Source organism: Lipomyces japonicus (assembly GCF_038497905.1).
Source record: "Lipomyces japonicus strain CBS 7319 unplaced genomic scaffold V1514scaffold_27, whole genome shotgun sequence".
NCBI lineage: Eukaryota > Fungi > Ascomycota > Lipomycetes > Lipomycetales > Lipomycetaceae > Lipomyces > Lipomyces japonicus.
The window spans coordinates 111,856-131,490 of NW_027117839.1; the positions used below are offsets into that span (position 1 = coordinate 111,856).

At 41.6% G+C, this 19,635-nt stretch overlaps 7 protein-coding genes across 7 annotated transcripts; 4 read left to right on the plus strand and 3 right to left on the minus strand.

Moving 5' to 3' along the window:
- Positions 1-1,763: 1,763 nt before the first annotated feature.
- On the plus strand, positions 1,764-4,935 carry V1514DRAFT_357980 (uncharacterized protein; the record flags this gene model as incomplete). The annotated part of the gene is made up of 3 exons (XM_066929668.1): positions 1,764-2,018; positions 2,090-2,557; positions 2,618-4,935. Exons 1-3 carry the CDS (start codon positions 1,898-1,900, stop codon positions 4,933-4,935), a joined length of 2,907 nt encoding a protein of 968 aa, XP_066782588.1. The 5' UTR covers positions 1,764-1,897.
- A 1,859-nt stretch (positions 4,936-6,794) lies between these two features.
- Positions 6,795-7,992, plus strand: V1514DRAFT_105879 (uncharacterized protein). The gene is made up of 2 exons (XM_066924375.1): positions 6,795-7,087; positions 7,243-7,992. The coding sequence occupies exons 1-2, from the start codon at positions 7,037-7,039 to the stop codon at positions 7,912-7,914; spliced, it is 723 nt and encodes a 240-aa protein (XP_066782589.1). The 5' UTR covers positions 6,795-7,036; the 3' UTR covers positions 7,915-7,992.
- V1514DRAFT_333205 (iron hydrogenase) lies at positions 7,769-10,082 on the minus strand. The gene is made up of 2 exons (XM_066928002.1): positions 9,611-10,082; positions 7,769-9,533 (listed from the first exon to the last, which is right to left on the minus strand). The coding sequence occupies exons 1-2, from the start codon at positions 9,704-9,706 to the stop codon at positions 8,070-8,072; spliced, it is 1,560 nt and encodes a 519-aa protein (XP_066782590.1). The 5' UTR covers positions 9,707-10,082; the 3' UTR covers positions 7,769-8,069.
- A 463-nt stretch (positions 10,083-10,545) lies between these two features.
- On the plus strand, positions 10,546-12,253 carry V1514DRAFT_308706 (uncharacterized protein). Its single transcript, XM_066925725.1, has 2 exons — positions 10,546-10,600; positions 10,659-12,253. The coding sequence occupies exons 1-2, from the start codon at positions 10,583-10,585 to the stop codon at positions 12,186-12,188; spliced, it is 1,548 nt and encodes a 515-aa protein (XP_066782591.1). The 5' UTR covers positions 10,546-10,582; the 3' UTR covers positions 12,189-12,253.
- Positions 12,254-12,845: 592 nt separating this feature from the next.
- Positions 12,846-14,193, plus strand: V1514DRAFT_106092 (uncharacterized protein). The gene has a single exon (XM_066924379.1). It carries the CDS (start codon positions 12,962-12,964, stop codon positions 14,021-14,023), a length of 1,062 nt encoding a protein of 353 aa, XP_066782592.1. The 5' UTR covers positions 12,846-12,961; the 3' UTR covers positions 14,024-14,193.
- A 498-nt stretch (positions 14,194-14,691) lies between these two features.
- On the minus strand, positions 14,692-16,268 carry V1514DRAFT_282508 (major facilitator superfamily domain-containing protein; the record flags this gene model as incomplete). The annotated part of the gene is made up of 2 exons (XM_066925100.1): positions 14,692-16,073; positions 16,124-16,268. 2 exons carry the CDS (start codon positions 16,266-16,268, stop codon positions 14,692-14,694), a joined length of 1,527 nt encoding a protein of 508 aa, XP_066782593.1.
- A 1,663-nt stretch (positions 16,269-17,931) lies between these two features.
- On the minus strand, positions 17,932-19,172 carry V1514DRAFT_282563 (uncharacterized protein; the record flags this gene model as incomplete). The annotated part of the gene is made up of 2 exons (XM_066925103.1): positions 17,932-18,450; positions 18,510-19,172. The coding sequence occupies 2 exons, from the start codon at positions 19,170-19,172 to the stop codon at positions 17,932-17,934; spliced, it is 1,182 nt and encodes a 393-aa protein (XP_066782594.1).
- Between the last annotated feature and the right edge of the window lie 463 nt (positions 19,173-19,635).

The window sequence follows — 19,635 nt, forward strand, 5'->3', positions numbered from 1 at the left end:
ATACTTCGAGGGGAGAACCTTGGTGGTTAACTTGACTGCCGCAATAGGAATCAACGATTGATCTAAAATGGCGTTATCTGATCACCCCGCCACAAACACCCGGGCGATTGCGCCACAGCAAAGCGGTTTTATTACTCGAGTTAGGTAACCGCAAGAAAAAAGGAATTGTTGAACGACAGGTTTGGTTTGGTTTAGGCTACCTATTTTATATTATATTTGCAGTACAACATTGTAGTTTTGATTGATATAATTTTGTTTATACCATATTTGATTATACTTCAAAGAGCTGGTGGGTATAGAAAAAGTTTTGCGTTAGGACCGGGGAAAAGAAAGTGTGCAGTGCAACTGTTCATATCAAATCAAATCAAATCAAATCAGATCAGATCAGATCAGATAAATCAGGCTCCCACGTTTTGTGTTATAGCTAGTACCCATATGCAACAACAACATCATCATCAACAACAACAACATATACCGCACTCGTTGCAACCGTTAACCGTTGAAAAATAAACAAAAAAAAATAAGCCTGAATAATTAGTATTCGCATTCACGACACAACCAACGTGAAGCAATGAGAATCAATATATAAAAGAAAGAAAAAAAAAGCCTTTGTGATTTACAAAATTTTCCTTGTAGCAATGTTTTTTTATTTCTTCTATTTTTACATATTTTTATTACTGTTGGTTTACAATTATTGTAGATGTCATAATCCGCGGCTATGTAGCTGAAATTTTCGCAATCAAAGTTATCAGATCGAGCTGCATCCGAAGGTTAATATTAATGCGCGGTATATTGTGATGTTTGTATGATGGGTACAGCACTGCGTGCTTATATTCGCTTTCAACATGAAAATTTAATATTCACACGTTCTTTCACATGATTGGCATGATTTTTATAATTCGAAACATGTATTTGTGTTAATACGTATACATTGATATATATTAATGAACAATGTTCCGTCCATCAAGTAATGCATGCTCTGTTTTTTAATTAAATTCTGTGTCTGGGATGATTGCCACTTTGGAATTGTTTTAGTTGTTTGCTTTGCTTTGCTTTGCTTTGCTTTGCTTTGCTATCTGTCTATATATTGCTCTTGGCTGTGAACTCATCATTATAATGAATGTACAGCTGTATCTCCGCGAAACCAAATCGGGCTTAGTGCCATCTGATAAAAAATTTTCACTACACGTTCATCTGCTTTCGCCTCTTTTCGTCCAGGGTTAGGACATAATATGTACACGACAAAGTACTTCAATAACCAGAAAGCGGCCAGTTTATTGTTGACGAAATATTGGGCATTAGGCTAAAGCAACGGAACGACGTAAAAGTACTCGTGCAGATATGAGCGGTGGTAGGTGCCAAGTAAAAGTAAACAATCAATGGCTGCCCATCATGTATACAAATATACAACGACCGCATATGCCCATCATTGCCCAAGACATTGCCTACATCGCTCATGAAAACCGCTCCGTGTACGACAACTACGTGTAACGGATTCCTTTCACAGCACAGCCCAGCACAATCATCAATTCATCATAATCACCAATAATAAACAAAGTAGTGCCACATGATTTCGTTGTGAATTTATAATAACATGTTCTGACCAATTCTCATTTATAATAATGACGATACGCACAAGCCTGGAACTCGTACAAGCCACAATCAATAAGCGCATGGGGCGGTGTTGTCGTTACCCGGGTGGCTGATGCTGCGGTTACCTTTAAAACGCGCTAAGCCGAATCAAGATATTGGTACGTTTTCGAAACTGCTTCGCTTCAAATCCTCAGCGCTTTCTTCTACTTCTTCTCCTTCTCTTTATTTTTTTTATTTATTTTTGTTATTCATTCCTTTTCAACATTAGTTTTTTTGTTCTTGTTGTTGTTGTTGTTTAGAATTCATGAAGGACTCAGTACGGCTATCTCAGGACTCAGTCCGAGTACCGGTCACTGAAAAGACTCCACTCTCTATCGGCTCTTCGTCGTCTTCATCGATCCGGTCGGGTTCTTCTTCCTATGGGGGTCAGCTTATATCTTATTTTTATTTACGGTTTTTTTTTATTTTTTTTTTTTGAGTGCTAACATAAACGTAGCTTCTGATGATGTGCTCCTCAACATTGGTGCGCCATCCATCCGGTCCGCCAGAACTTCATCATCCGCCACTTCAATCATTCAAGACTTTAAAATATGGGCAAGCAATGTCCTGTTTGGCAAAACCGCAAATTTGAAAAAAACTTCAGAAGAGGAACGCAAGATTGCTGCTGTTCTTCGCGAGACTGCCGCGCAAGATGTCGATTCTATTCTTAAACGTTTCGACACCGGGTTTAACGGTATCACATCTACTGAAGCTTCAGAGCGCCTGACCAAATATGGCAGGAACGAGTTGTCATCCGCAGCAATTAAGCCATGGTATATTGTTGTGCTTCAAGGTATCATTCATCCTTTCAATGTTCTTCTCATGATTCTCGGCATCCTCGCCATTTCTGTAGCCGAAGATCCAACAACATTTTACTTCGTGCTGGTCATGGTTATCTTATCCGTCATCCTTCAATCTTATCAAGGTAAATAAATAAATAACAAACCTTGTCCTTTTTTTTTTTTTGGCTAAACTCTCTTAATAGAATTAAAGTCCCAGAACACGTTCCAGTCCATGAAAGACCTTGTGGAGCCTCTCACGCGTGTTTTAAGACCAGATGGAAATGGCAATTTCATTGAGACTGAAATCGCAATTGTGGATGTAGTTCCAGGTGATGTTTTGACTCTTCGTCCTGGTGATATCTTCCCAGGTGATGTCATCTTGATTGAGTCCAAGGACCTTTTCGTTTCACAATCTGCCCTTACTGGTGAATTTTTGCCCGTTGAAAAGAGTACGAACGTGAACGATCCTCAATCTGTATTTGACCTTGCCAATATTTGCTTTATGTCAACCTCTGTTGTCTCTGGTCGCGGTCGTGCTGTGGTGATCTCTACCGCGAACGACACTTACATTTCCACCATCAACTCTACCTTGAACTCAGATTCAATGGAGACCCGCAATTCATTTGACGTTGGCGTGCGAAAAGTTGCTTATCTCTTACTAGGATTTGGTGTTGTCATGGTTCCCATTGTCATTGTCATTAACGGCCTCACCACGCATGACTTTTACGAAGCCGTCCTGTTTGGCATGTCTGTCTTGATTGGGTTAACACCAGAGATGTTGCCCATGATTCTTAACGCAAACTTGGCTTATGGTGCTTCAGAGATGGCTAAGCACAAAACCATTGTTCGCAAGCTTGATGCCATTCAAACCATGGGCGTTGTCGACGTTATCTGCTCCGACAAAACCGGTACTCTCACTAAAGACGATGTTGTTTTGACCGAGCATCTTGATGCTTCGGATGCTAATAATTCTGATGTTCTTCGCTATGCGTTTTGGAATTCACATTATTCCACTGGCCTCAAAAACATTCTTGACTCTGCAGTTATTTCTGCTGCCGAGTCTTCAGAAGAGATTGAGACCAACTTGGAGAAGAAGTTTGACTTGATTGACGAGTTCCCGTTTGACTTTGTGCGTCGACGCATGTCAGTTGTGGTTAACCGTGGTCACATTATTGAGCTGATTTGCAAAGGTGCTGTTGAGGAGCTTCTCGACATTTGCGTGTCCGTTCGCGAATACGGCGACAAGGTGGTTGACGTTGCATTGACTGAATCGCTTAAGGACAAATTGCTTACCAAAGTTGCCGCACTGAACTCAGATGGTTTGCGAGTTTTGGCCGTGGCGTGTAAAAATATTCCTCAACATGAGGTTAAAGGCAAGGATTTTAATTCGAACAAGGATGAAGTTGATCTTACGTTTATTGGATTCCTTACTTTTCTCGATCCGCCAAAGGATGACTGTGCTGCTGCGATTGAAGATTTTAAGAGGTATCATGTTGGCATCAAGGTATTGACTGGTGATAACCTTGCTGTTGCTTGCAAAGTGTGCAAGGATGTCGGGATCGATACCGAGTTTTGCATTACCGGTGCAGAACTCGAGGCCATTGAAGATAACGAGGAAGAACTTGACGCCGTGGTTGAGAGATGCACCGTGTTTGCCAAGCTTACTCCGTTTCAGAAGTTCAACATTGTTAATGTTTTGAAGAGAAACGGCCACACGGTTGGCTTTTTGGGCGATGGTATTAACGATGCCCTGGCCCTGCGCGGAGCAGACTGCGGCATTTCTGTCGACACTGCCACGCCACTTGCAAAAGATGCGGCGGACTTCATCTTGCTTGAAAAATCTCTGCATGTTATTACGCATGCGATTATTCGTGGTCGTAAGACGCATGCAAACACGATTAAGTACATCAAGATGGCGGCGTCTTCTAATTTTGGCAACGTGTTTTCAGTATTGATTGCCTCCGCATGGCTGCCATTTCAGCCCATGACTGGAAACCAGATCCTTACGCAAAATTTGCTGTACGATATTTCACAGATTGCGATTCCGTGGGATAACGTGGATGAGGAATATCTGTTGCATCCACATCAATGGTCAGCTGACAGCATTTTCAAATTTATGCTCTACCTCGGCCCGCTTTCTTCCATTTTTGATATCTACACGTTCCTTATTCTTTGGTTTTATTTTGATTACAGGCATCCGTTCACGGACGAGGTTAAATATTTTCAAACCTGTTGGTTTTATGTTGGATTGATCACCCAGACATTAATCGTGCACATGATCCGTACCGAGAAGCTGCCGTTTATCCAACGAAACCCTTCATGGCAACTCGCACTCGGCACGGTCAGTGTTGTCATTCTTGGAATTGCAGTGCCGTTCACTCCTTTGGGCACTCAAGTTCTTGACATGCTTCCTGTACCTGGCATGTTTTATCCATTTTTGATTGCTGCTATTGTTGGATATTTCCTTGCCACTCAGGTGGTCAAGAAATACTACATTTATAGATACAAAGAATGGTTGTAAAAAAAAAGCATTCATACCAAATTTATATTTTTTTCAGGCATTTTTGTGTTACTATCGATTTCTTGGGTCTTTTGTTTTTGTTTTGGGAAGAAAATTTGTTATATCTGGGGCCTTTATGGGCAAACTCAGCATTGCATCTACTGTTTTTTTTATAAAAAGAAAGAGAAAAGACAAACCGTTTTCGGTTCCGCTATACGACTTTAAATTTTTTTTTTTTATCTTATACAAAGGGAGGTCTGGAAACATTGTCGGGGTTTCGTTCTTTCCAATTAACGAGTGATGATTATACATTATATTTTTGTGGGCATTTTATTTTATTTTTTTTTTATTTATCATTTTTTTTGAGGTATACATATTTATTTTATTTTTTTTTTAAATTTTTGGATTGGAGGCATATGATAAATTAAAAATAATTATTTCAAACTTGGCTGTCTGGCTGATTTTTAACATTTTTTATAAATCCACCGCGCACTTCTCATCCATCCTACAACTTGCACCGACTCCATTTTTTTGGTACCACATCAATTCAAAACATTTTTATTAATGACATTTTTTTTTTAATATGTATTTGATTTTATAAACAAGGTTGACTGAATTTACTAATATATTTTATATAAATTTATTCTCTCGATTGACGTTGTGCCGCGTTATTTTTATTATGCAAAAAAACAACAACGATTAGTTTATTGCATGATCTGGGTTGTTCCCTCAGGGGCAATTTTAAAACGGTTCAAGCATAATAAGCCACATAAGACCAATTATTATCAAAACTAACTTCAGTCAATTACATCACCACCATCCATGCCATGACTAGTTTTGAACCACTCACACAAAAAAAAAATGATACATGTTGACGTGTTTTACGCATGGGTTGTTTTGAGTTGATAATGTTTTTTAGCTTGTTGTTGTTGTTGTTGTTGTCCAGGCGGTTTTCAAATTTATAATCGGCCACCACCTTTTCGCCAAATTACAATCACTTGTCAACAACTCCACACTTGGTCTATAACATTCTAGCTACTTGAAATTACATTATTTATACATATAAATTAATATACTCACCTTTTTGAACAAATTTGACTCGTCAGTTGTTTTTGCTCTTGGCTCACTAGAATTAGCTACGTTGGAGAATTACATGAACACTTGCACTTATACCAACATATATTAAATACAAAAACAAACACAATCTTAAAATTTGAATAAGATTGCCCTTTAGTGGTTGAGTTAATAATGTCTTTAATATTTTTTATTTTTTTTTTTTTTTTGCCCAGCCAATTTAGCTTCTAAACGGCACAAATTTAATAACTTGCCGGCTTTCAATAACTTTACAATTCTTTGCCAATATAATAATGATGTTATACTGAAAATAAAAAGCTGGCTACGGGTCAGAAATGGGTTAACATGGCATCTTTTTAAAAATTTTTGTCCAAAACCAAATTTTGTGTTTTTGACGGCTTTGAACGCATATTTTTTTTGTCTTTGGCCATGTTTTTTGTCTTGCTAGAGAAACGTTTTTTTTTTTTTTTTTTGTGGAATTTCGAATGTGAATTTTTGGTTTGCTTTGAAATGTTTGGTGACAATATCGCCAAGGTCAAAACAACCAACAACTAACTAACTACCTATAATAATTAATTATATTTGCATTATTTGCATACCAAAACACGTATGCAATTTAAATCTGAAAAAATGCTGTTTTCATTAAATTCAGGGTTCGGAAAGTATTTCGCAAAAAAAAAAAAAAAACAATTTCGCGTTAAGTTACCCGGCCTAAACAGGCGGTCTTAAACATTTTGGGCTAGTTTAATATATTAGTCATCAGAAGCAATGTCAATTTCACGAACCAAGTTAATAATTGCAACCAACTTTTTGCTAAAGTTCGGTATTAACCGGTTACGATCATCATCATCATTATTATTATTATTATTATTATTACATGACCCTTGGCATGGCGGTTTTAAAATTTTTAAACCTGTTTGCCTGAATTATTTTCAATATTTTTTTTTTTTTTTTTTTTAAAAACCCGGCATTCTGGTACCACAAGGCGCCGGGCGAAAAGGGAGGGGGGTGCGGGAAAAGCCAATAGGAAAAACAAAAACAAAATATAATGGGCACGTCGGATGACCCATGGAGTGACGATTGGACTCCATCATCAAACGTACGACTTTGCGTCTTGTCTTTTTCTTTTTTTTTTTTTTTTGCCCCTTTGTCTCGCATGTTTTGGCAATTATCTTTTGAAGTGATAACAAGAGGGAAAAAAATTTGAAGGAATATTAGAATATGAATTATAAGAATAATAATTAATTAATTTAGGCATCATCATCATCATTACCGGCATCAAAAGTTTCACCTGGCGTGGTTATTTTGAATAATAAAGACCAATTGCAGAAATTATTTGGCAAGGAAACATCATCATCATCACCATCATCATCATCATCCGCAGCAGCAACAGCAGCAGCAGCAACAACAACAACAACAACAAGAAGCACATCACAGTCTGGACCAATCCCACATGTCGACGTGCAAACGTCATCACAGGGATCTAGCTACCGGCCACAACTGCGCATCTTGAAACGGCAACCGGCAACAGCAAGCGATCATGACCTGGCAAGATCAGGTACGAATAATAACAATACCAGGAATGACAGGCCGGATCATCAGATCCGTCCCGGCGAATCTGAACATGACCGGCGGGAAAGGTTTCGCAGGGAGAAGGAAGCAAAATATAAGGCAGCGAGGGAATCGTTATTCGGGCCGGATCAGGTTCCCGGCATGACGAGTAATAATTACGACAATAACAATACCGTCATCTACAATAACAATAATAACAATAATAGCGGGCAGCAAGTAAAACGTGATCGATTAAAGAAGCAAGTCACATCGAAATCCCCACGTTCAAAAAGTGGTAGCAACAGTCCGCTTTCGAATGGCATTATTCGTTCACCAAAAGGTCCCGATGGAACCGCAGGATTCACAAAAAAATAATAAAATTTTGAGATATTACAAAGTGCAACCCACATTATTGATTCATTTTCTCCATAAACTTTTTCTTTTTTTCAATCAATGCATCATTTTTAAAAAAAATGCCCAAAAACGCCATACTTAATATGATACACTATCATTATATACATTTCTTTTTTTCACCATTTATCGCCAACCAATACTGCCGGGATTTCGGTTTTAGATTCAAGGCTTTCAATGGCATGATACCCGGTATTCACCAAGCTGGTTACAGGTACGCCTGATCGGCCCCATACTTGATCAACCCAACTTTGAACCTCGTGATTTTGAACTGGCGAGACTTGCAAGCTTTTATATTTTGCTTCCACTATCAATGTCCATTCTTTTAATGACACGTCAGCGGACGGAGTTCCGATTTGACCGCCACCGTTAATGCAACCGCCAGGACAAGCCATGACTTCAACGTAATCGTACTCTGCCGGATTCATGATCGCCGTAGCCGTGGCTGATTTTTTAGATCGAGCATGACTGACCGCAATTTTCCGTGCCGAATTTGAAGGTTTCAATTTTCTGACCAAATTTTGAATATTCCTAAATCCATAAACTTGAGCCGCCTTGGCAACAACAACCTGGTCTGGCGTGACAAGGTGATATTCAACCATGTCCGAATTTTTGCCCGGAATAACTTTGAGTGAAACCGCAGTACCCGAATTGGATGAATGAAATTTGGCAAGCGAATCCAGCACGTGCCACAGGTATCCACCAGATGATGAACCTTCTGACGAATCCCAATTCCAATCATGTTGCCAAATTTTGGGTGCAAGAGATTGGCGAATGGAAACTGCATCGGCTGCTTCGTTAATCGTCATGAAATCAATTTTTTGATCAATCAATAGCTGCACGATTTCTTTTGTCGTGATTACGCAATCCACGTCCCTGACACCATCTTGCGCAAAGTCATCCCTGGATGCTTCTAATTTCTTGTCAAAGCATGGCATCACGCTAACATGATAAATTTGTTGCCCGCTAACACCAGTTTCGGCAGTTATTAATTTTTTCAATAACGAACCCGTGATCTGTTGCGGTGATTTCACGGACGACAGGTATGGCAAGACATGCGGATGCGTTTTTTCAACGTAACAGATCCATCCCGGGCATGCGCTTGCTAACACGGGCTTGCTTTCTTGTTTGTCTTGAAGAACTTCTAACGCAGAGTACGCGAGCGAAACCTGACGGCCGACTCCGGTGCCGACCATGTATTGAAATCCAAGAATATCTTTAAATAACGTGGTTAACTTGTCATCCACAGTTTGTATGGACAAGCCATATGCTGCCGCAAGTGATGCTCGTGACTGGTGAGAAATCGATGCCACGAATATTTTTTTTCCTTGATCGCCGCCGTCGTCGTTGTCGTCGTCGTCGTTCGGATGATTAATCTCTTTAGCTTGACGAAGAACTGAGAGTAATTCGGTATGTGATTGCAGTGATACCAAGACTGACTCAGCAGAGGTAATGCAGCCACTGCATGCCAGGCAATCTGAAAGATTAATCTGTGCCGGGCTAAGTTGGGTCGCGCTCTTGCCGTCATCTATCGATACTTCGACCGGATTGCCGCTCGAATCAATCTGAATCTGCGTAGGCACCTTTTAATCCCAACCAGTCAATATATTTTTTCTTTTTTTTTTTTTTTGCCAATCAAGAATACTAATTATATACTCACATCCTTGCTAGACCGCTCAATTACGACCGGGTTAATACACGCCAATCCGGGCGATATGAAATCATTCAAATCATTTGCAGAGAGTATAGCACTCATGGCTTCTTACCCCTTCCCCTGCTATTACTATTTAGCAATATATAGAAGTAGAAGCGTCGGTTAATCTTTTTGGTTAACGTAAATGTATTACACCTGGCCCTTGAAGCAAAAAAAAAAAAAAAAAAAAACAATAAGCAGGGCACGATGAAAGTTGTCTAATCGTATTGCTGATTACCAATCGTACCCGTCATTACAAAAAAGATTTTATATGGGTTTTTAGTTACCCGGCCTGAATGGGGCAAAAGTTTTCTGGGTGAACGCACAAGAAATGCACAAATCACGATTAGTAAGTTCAATGTCCGGTACGATTATGGTTCATAGAAGATATAAATGGAGTAACTACATATAATATTTTCGTATTGGGCCAAACCACAAGTGACAAATGAATGTATAGCCGCCGTGCCACTACTTGTCACAGTTTAGTTCTATATGCGTTCAATGATTCACAATTATCACGTGTATTTGTGAATACTTTGTGAGTTGCGATAACGCATTTTTTTTTTTTGGGTTGTTCCAAGTTTATCTTCGCCGCGGCGGGGTTGGGCAAAGGCAAAAACTGACAGGTTTTTCGTTTACTTCAAATCAGAAATTCCAAAGCAAAAAAAAAAAAAAAAAAAAAAAATCAAATTTACAAAAATTTTATAAAAGTTATTCAAACATATTAATTTGCTAAATATGTTATCAAGTAATTTGGTCAAAAAACCCCGACCCCGACCGACGGGCCTGAGCGGATAAGCCCAAATTTAAGGTTTCAAGATTACGCGCTGATAGAGAGAAATGGGAGTCACGTCAATAATAGCAATAGCCCAAAATCATTTAAAATGGCATGGTTGGTTCAATTTCAATTCTGTTTAGCGTGTAGATTCAACTACTAAGATGGAAGCTCAATTTGACGTTAGTATATTTATGTATATATATCAATTGAGTGTTTACTAATGATGGTATCATTTAGACTCTCATTGTGAATGCAAAGATTGCTACCGCTTCGGAATGCTTTCCCGGAGATATTGCAATCAAGGACGGCAAGATTTATGCAATTGCACCAGATCTTAAAGCATTGAAGGCCACTAATATTATTGATGCTGAGGGTGCGTACGTGACTCCCGGTGGCATTGACGGTCATGTTCATCTTGATCAGGAGAGCACTCCCGGCGGGCAAGCGTATCCTTACAGGGGAGCAGACGGGTTTGAGAGTGGTTCAAGATCTTCGGTTGCTGGAGGCACGACGACAATCATTCCGTTTGCCATGCAACACAAGCACCGACCCGATCACTCACTCGCCGACGTGATTGGTCATTATCATGATCTTGCTACCGGCAACTCATACTGTGATTACGCGTTTCATTTGATCATTACGGATCCGACCGAGGAGCGGCTGGCAGAGTTTAATGACCTGATCCCCAAGTTTGGCATTTCTTCGGTTAAGCTTTACATGACATATGATCGTCTTAAGCTCAGCGACTACGAAATCTTGAGCACGATTTCGGCAGCAAGAAAGAACGGCGTGACGCCCATGATCCATGCCGAAAATTTCGACATTATTGCATATTTCTCCAAGGAATTGGAAAAAATAGATCTTCTGGACCCTTATTCGCATGCCCGATCCCGGCCGTCCCTTGCCGAGCACGAGGCCGCCAATCGTGCGATCGTGCTTTCCGAACTCATGAACGTGCCCATCCTGTTTGTTCACGTTTCATCACCTGGAACGGTGCAAACGATTCGCAAGGCACAATCCAAGGGCCTGCCGATCTACGCTGAAACATGCCCGCAATACCTGTTGCTGACAGACGCCGGATTGCGCTTGCCCGATTACGAAGGTGCCAAGTGCGTGTGCTCGCCGCCGTTGCGGCCGACCAAGCAAGACCTGGACGGGCTCTGGAATGGCTTGCGCAACGGAACGTTCACGTTGATCTCATCTGATCATTGTCCGTTTAGAATGGACCAGCAAGACGGCAAGTTGATTGCCATTCGAGATTCGGGCAAGGCCGGTGGCGACTGGCGGTTGATCCCGAACGGCATGCCCGGGATCGAAACCCGGGTGCCGTTGATGTTCACGTTTGGCGTTTGCACCGGCCGGTTGTCGATCGAGCGATTCGTGCAGCTCACGTCGACCAACACGGCCAAATTGTACGGCATGTACCCGCAAAAAGGCTCGATCGTGCCAGGGGCGGATGCGGACTTGATCATTTGGTACCCGGAGGGCAAATACGCGGCCAAGATCACGAACGACAAGCTGCATCATAACTGCGACTACACCGCGTTCGAAGGCTTGGACATGCTCAACTGGCCCAAGTACACGATCCTGCGAGGCCAGGTCGTGTGGGACGGCATGAAAGGTGAAGTTACTGGTTCCAAGACTGGGGGCAAGTACGTTTCGCGAACGTCGTCGTGGTTTGCCAAGAACCAGAACCTGTTTGACGATCACACGTCGACGCCCTGGCAGAATGAGTGGAGGCCCGAATTGGAGACCAAGTTGTATTAAATAGGCGGGAATTTTTTTTTTTTTTTTTATGTAAATAAGCCGATGAACAATAGTATGAAGTGATGAAATTGATATTATCCATCGTTACGTTACGATTTGTATGTTTCCAGCGTTGAGAAGGTAATACGCTAGTGCCGAATTTTACAAACAAATCATGCAACGGCCATCCGACCTACCGACACGTGAGAGATGAGCAATCACTGGCATGATCGCACATCGCCGTTGTCCGTTTTTCTAGAAGCGACGTTATGCTGTTGCGTTGCGTGACGATAGTCGCTTCGGTCGGCGATAAGCCAACCACATCACGCGTCAGCCAAGCCAGGCCTGCGGGAAAAAAAAAACCTTGATTTGTTTGATTGCTTTTTTTTGCCATGTGGCGAGGCAAAAGGCCGGGTAAGTCCAAACGGGTGGATGGGCGGCATTCCCGCCCACCGGATTATGCTGTGATTGGCCAACCGGCGGCCGTGAGTCGCGCTTATCAAAAAAAAAAAAAAAAAAAAAGGGCTCAGTCGCAATGGCGGTGCAGATTGATTCGGCGCCATGTAGGAATCATGTGGCCGTGTGGCCGTGTGGCCGTGCAAACGATAATGGCCAGCCGGTGATTGGATGATCTGCTGTGCGGCGCTACAGGCTGAGTGGCGAGGGCGCTTTAAAAGGCTCCACTGTGGCTGGTAAGGTATTTTGTCGACTTGCTCTTTAATCGGCCATCGTGTCCACGCTGCCTTTCAAATTAGTCTTGCTCTCCAGCACCCTTCTTCATCGTCCTTTCAAGCATGCCTGCCACGACCGTTGCTGCAACAGCTCCCGCGTACTACGGTGCCGCCTACGACAACAACAGCAGCAACTACAACAACCACAACTATACCAATTCCTATCGGACCTACTTCTCGGCAAATTCTTTGACTGCTTCGCAGATCTCACCATCGTCCTCGGCCTCATCTTCGTCCTCCATCCTGGCCGATTCCCCCACGCAGGCGTCGTTGTCGACCTCGCCGACGTCGACCCGCTCTTTTTACACGCCGCCGCCTCCGCCGCCTCACCTGCGCTCGCTCAAGAAGCCGCTGTACCGGCCCGCCGTGCTGCGTTATGGCACGTCTCTCAAGGTCAACGGCGAGGATTGGTCCAACCAGTTGTTTTGGGGCACGTCGTCTGCAGTGTCGGGCTTGCCGCGCAGGAATCATTGGGTGACTGATGAATCCGTCCAAGGTTGCTCGTCGTGTCAAAAGGCGTTTACGTTTTGGGAGCGCAGGCATCATTGCCGCCGGTGCGGCCTCATCTTTTGCGCCGGTCATTCGTCGCACGTGTTGCGGCTGGATCAAAATTGTAATTTCCATCCATCAGGCACGTTGGCACGTACTTGTGATACCTGTGCGAATGATTTTGCGTCCACGGTCGTGGCGGCCTTGAGTTCGCAGGGCGCGCCAAACTCGGCCAACAAGGATGCCATTAATAACATTAACCGCATTAACAACATGGTGCGCAACAAGGTTGACGGCCAGATCAATATCCCGGCTGATTTCTCTGATGACGAATTTTCAGACACTCCCACCATGAAATCTTCTGCATCCTCGACTCCCATTGCCACGCCAGCCGGATCTTTGAAATTCTCTGCCTCTGGTACTTCTACTCCTGAGGTTATTGACGGTCGTGCCATTCCGTTTGGCCAGACTGATGTTGAATATCAATTGCAAATCTCCAGGCAACTTCAACGACATGTTCAACAACAACTTGGTGCTGGAAATCAGGCCAAGGAGCAATTGAAAGCTGGCACGCCGACAAATTCGGACCAGGTCGTGGGTTCTGTGCCTGCGGATTGGAGCTGGTCTACATTTTAAGGCATCCAATGTTTTTTTTTTTAAAAAAACATGTTCACAGCATTTTGGTGTTATTTTTTTAATTTCAAGGAGCATCTTCTTTTTTTTTCCTCAGTTTTTTACTCTTTTTGTTTTGTTTTGGATAGAGAATGATTGGGTCAGGCGTACCATGTCTTTTTTTTTTTTTTTTTTTTTTTTTCTATTATTTTCTATACATTATGGTTCTTTTTTATTTTATTCTAGTTGGTATAATATGGCGTTAGCTTACAGGTTGTATATAATGATGGCAGTGCGATGCGGTATGTGCATTGGGGTTATTTGATTGCAAATAATAATGAACTTATCGTTAATTTTAACAACTGTTAGTATGTAGCCGATGACGACGTTACTGGCCCGTTATCTGCTGATCGTCGGCGGCGGGGTGAGACATCTCGACAAGGTTTCATTCCGCAGTCAAGGTTTTGCTCGAAGATAACTCTATTTATTCCCTTTCTAACAGTATCATCAAAATAACCCATATTTTTACAACAAAATCATATATCATAATATATATTCATGCGTAGTGTAACAAACTCAATAATCAAACAGAAAACCAAAAAAAATAAAATAAAATAAAATGAAATAAAATGAAAACAATCAATTGAACAACTCAGACAAATATTAAGGTTTCAAGGCTCTTGTTTTTTTCCTCAAACACTGCCGAGCTCGACCGTGGTAACGCGGCTGGTGGGCTTCTCCCCATTTGGCTTGTCCGATCCGCCGTTCTTTTCTGGCATTGAACAGATCTGGTTGTCCGATTCCAATTCGACATCATAACCAATTGTCGTGATTGGTGAATCTTGGACGAGCTTGTGCAGTCCCAACCTGCGATCACGTCGTTCGAGGTACAACGGCAACGGGATCATGAGCAACTCAATCACGGAAAGCGTGACCGACCAAATGTATCCGGCATAATACCTGGGCGCGTCCACGGTTTGCCAGACTGATAATGGCGCAAACAATTGAATGATGCAATAACCAACGTTGGTAAATGCCAGCGCGATCGACCGCACTTCCAAATCATAGGCCAGTGATTCCGCCAGCCATGCCACGACCAAGTTGATGGGTCCGTTGCAGAACCCGAGCGCGATAAATGCGAAAAACTTGGCTGCGTTTGAAATATTCCAGACCAGTAACAACGAATTGCACAGCAACACGATCACGCCGGCCATGAGCAACGAATCCCACCGGTTGCCACGCCAATCGGAATAAAAAGCGAAAAACATGGCCGACACGATCGACACCGCATAACTGGTCGTGTTGAGATTGTTAATCAAGTTTGTATCCGCCACCGTGTTGTTTGTGTAAATAGCGTCACCGAGCCATAACAGGTACGGCGTGGACGACGCGTACGGTGTTTGCCAAAACAAGTTGGCCAAAAAGAAAAAAACCCAGGTTGGCCATGCCGTGAACACGCGCTTCAGAGTTGATCGAGTGATACCTTTTGATGGCGCGAACCCTTCTTCAAGCAATCTCGTCCGGGCCAGTTCTTTTTCACGATCAGTCAGCCATCTGGAATTGCAATGATCTGGCACGTTGGGAAAGAAAAAAATGCCAATGAATGATACCGGCAAGGTAATGATTGTGCAAACAATAAAGAGCCATCTCCATCCTTGCAAGCCACCCCGGCCATCAAGCGTGTTCAAGCATGCGTTTTGCAAGTATCCAGAAAACATGGACCCAAGTGGGTACGTGTTGTAATAGATTGCGTTTCGCTTGCCCAATTCTTGCTTGCGATACCAAGAGTTCAAAATGTGAACGTTGCCAATCCAGCATGGGGTCGACGTGACTCCGACAAAGAATCTCATGACCATGAGCTGATTATAGTTCTTGACAAATGCGGTTCCCAGCGTAAACATGCCCCACATTAGTTCGGCAGCGGGGATGTAGTATTCGGCAGGGCACACCGTCAACAGCATGTTACTTGGGATCTGGAAAATGATTGTGCCTACCCAATATACCGCGTTCAGGTAATTAAGCTTGTTGCCATATAGTTGCAAGTCTTCAAGCATGCCGGATTCATATGCGTTGTCTGCATCGTTAGATCATGAGCTATTTCTTTTTTTGATTGCAAAAACTTACAAATAGCGTTAACATCAAGATTATTAGCCCAGGTTGAAAAACATGCAAAGATTAAAATGAGGAAATCCAGCTTGTTTACCAACACGCGTTCCTCTCTAGACATTCCTTTAGGGAACCATCCAATCTTTTCCGCGAACGGGTTCATATAATAATCGAATTTCATGATGGATGCACACAACAACCAAAAAAAAATAGTCTGATTTTGTTTTTGTGTTTATTGCGGGTGTGTATTTGATGATGATTTGGAACTGCTTCCGTTCTTATACATCACGAAAACTTGGACCATGCCAGCCGACCGTGCCCGGTGATTATACGTGATTCATTTGAGTGCATTATTGCATAGATAGGGGAAATACATGGTCGATATCGCGGGGGGCGCTATGGTCAAGAATTTCATTTCACGGTACCTTGAAAAGTCAATATGAGTAAGTGAAAAAACCACTCTTTAAAAAAAAAAAACACCACTCCCCTTCCCCGGGTTGTTCCATATATTTCAAGAAGTAAACCTAGATACAAAATCCATTTGGCCTAGGCGTCAAGAAATTTACATGCCAAGACCAAAGCTTTTACCTGTTTTTGCCTTGCGCAAAAAACATATTTTTTAATACTTTACTCTAGAGTTGTTTGTTTTGTTTTTTTTTTTGGCATATTTGTTATGCGGTAATTTTTTTTTATGCTTCTTGTCTTTTAAAAAAGATATAACCGAAGATACCGGTACATTGCTTGACTTGGTTTCGTTATCAGTTGGCCTGTTCGTTTTGCTCGTGCCCTTATCGGTTTAATTGCCGGAGTTTGCGCTCGAGCTCGAGCTCAATTTTAGACGTTATATTAAAGTTTTTATTGCCCATGCAAAAAAATGTGGGATAAACCCGTTCATGACCCTTTTCTTTTTTTATCCGCATGCACGAGTTGCTGCTTTTTTTTTTTTTTTTTTGTTTTCTTATCAAAATGAAATTGTGTGCAACGTATTACCGTACAGCTCTCGGTGTAGCAAGTAATTGAACCTTTATCGACGTGCGATACCTGCTGTATTGTATTTACCGCTCGGCTCCCTCCCCCACTTCCATTTCAAAAACCGCTCAACAATTTTTTTTTTGGCCGTTCATGTTACGGGTATCAATTGCTTACACATTGATGCAAGTGCCAGTTAAAAATATAATGTTTTTTTTTTTTTTTTTTTTTTTTTTTGGGGGGGGGGAGGTTTCACATTGAACCGAGCACATGCTTTAAAATCGGATTCATTTTTTTCTTTTAGGCCTTGCAACCCGGTCAGTGCGTTTAGACCACAGTGACTTTTTTTTTTAAGAAACCAAAAAAAAAAAAAAAAAAAAAATGGTTAGTCAGTAAAATTGTTTAATTTTATTATAATAATGGTAGTAAATTTAAAACCCATCACGCATGTTATTTTCAACATGGGTTGTTTTGCAATCAACAAGTTCTTATCTGGGGTACCCAAAAACCATTTTTGCAGTTGAGCGAAATTCAAGTAAGGTTTTTTGTTATATAGATTAAGCATCACAAAAGTATAACGACTTGAACTTTGTATTTCAAGTTTTTTTTTTTTTTTTTTAATTTTGGCTTGGTTTGTTCACTTTGTGTTCCTGCATCGTTTATCATTTATTGGTATAACTTACATATTCTTGAAAACACGGAATAATTCGACTGATTACGTTCCAAGAATTACTTAAAAAAAAATTTTCTTTTTGTGAGTAATGTATGAAACGTGCAAAAAAAGGCTTGTATCAAAACTTGAATACCCTGTCAAGGTCTATTTTATTTTATTTTATTTTATTTAATTTTTTTTGCTTTTACTTGCAAGTCCGTCCTTGTTCAATCAATTCACGGACCAACCTCCTTGTCGAATCCGCCGCGAACGCGTTACTTTCAACCGACAATGCAATCTCAATGACAAAATTTTTTTGATATAATTTCAAGTCTGGTTCAGATTTAAGACCACCGATTAAGACGTGCAACATCCAATTCGTGTGCTTGACTTGTTCGTCCACGTTCGTGTTGGGAATTAATTCTCGAAGTAACGGAATCTCGGCCTGGGATTGCCTGATTGAAAATTCGGCATGACCGGTCACGAACTTGACGGCAGTGTCAAACAGGAAATGACCCGGATTGCTAATCACGGTCGTGATGCCGGCCAATAACGTGGCAAACACGGCGGAGATTTTGTTGCCGTTGTTTGCAAGTGATTGCCGGTCATGATGGTCACTCGTCAGGTATAGTAAATGCTTGCTGTGATTATCAATCTCATGAATCAGATTGAATAGTTTGTATAACAGACTGCGGATTAAATCACGCTCCTTAAATTTAGATTCCTATTCAAAAGCAGTGTTAGTAAATAAAAAAAAAAAAATTGATTCAAATTAATTCATACTTGGAGATCATTAATCAATTGGACAAGAATTTTTTTGGCCATAAAATATGACGTGCCATCAAGTGTCAGGCAAACAATCACATATCCTAAAAGGTTATTGTCGATAAGTTGTTTAAACTCGACCAAATTGCGTGCCACCATGTCCGCGATCGCAGGCAACGTAAACTCGGGATCATAAATTTCATGCAACTCGTCATCATTTGATTTCTTGTTCAAGATCGTGCGTGAAAGCTGCCGCACGCTGTTGCTTACCATCCTGCCATCGAACTTTACTTCACCAGCTCCATCCAATCCGGCACCGATAAACCGATCATGATTCCCGCTCGCAGCACGATGATTAAACCCGTAAGCCACAATCACGGCCATCGAATTAAGATTCATGATGGCGTCCATCTTGCGCAACACTCGCAATAACGATCGATCGGTCACGCTCAAACTGCCGCCGTATGCGGTCATGATTTGCAGCGCCAGGCTCGGATCCGTAAACGATTCCGGACGCATGAAGTACAAATCATGAATCACGCCAACCACGGTCGTCACGGTTGCACCTGGCAAGCATGGCGTGGCATAGATAGGATTGTTCTTGTTAAAAATCAAGGTTTGAAAAAATTTCACGTATTCCAATTCTGATGAGGCACGGATGGCGCTGGCAATCAAACTCATGACTTCACCATGATCAACCCATTTGGTAGTAGCGACTTCAATCAACGCATTAACATGACGTCCTAACGCAAAACTGGTGGCAAAATCTCGCAATAACTGTTCGGTTGAATTAATCACGCAAACTTGATGATTAGAAAGTTGATCGCTTTCGGACAAGAATCTCGTAATTTTTGAAATTGCAGTTTTTAAATACAAGCCGGCATCTGGCAAAAATTTGTTGGTTAATGAAAATTTTTTAATTAAAAACTCGTAATGAATAAGTTCTAATCTGGTTTCTGATACTGATTTGAATGATTTTTTAATAATCTTGGCATTAAACTCACCAAGATCATCATCATGATTACTGAACACCGTAATCACGTGCTTGAATAATTCGACATTTTGGCCAATCAGCTTGGCATCCAAATCTTTACAAACAAGGTCCTTGTATACAAGTCCAAGTTGACCAAGCGCATCCGCAGAG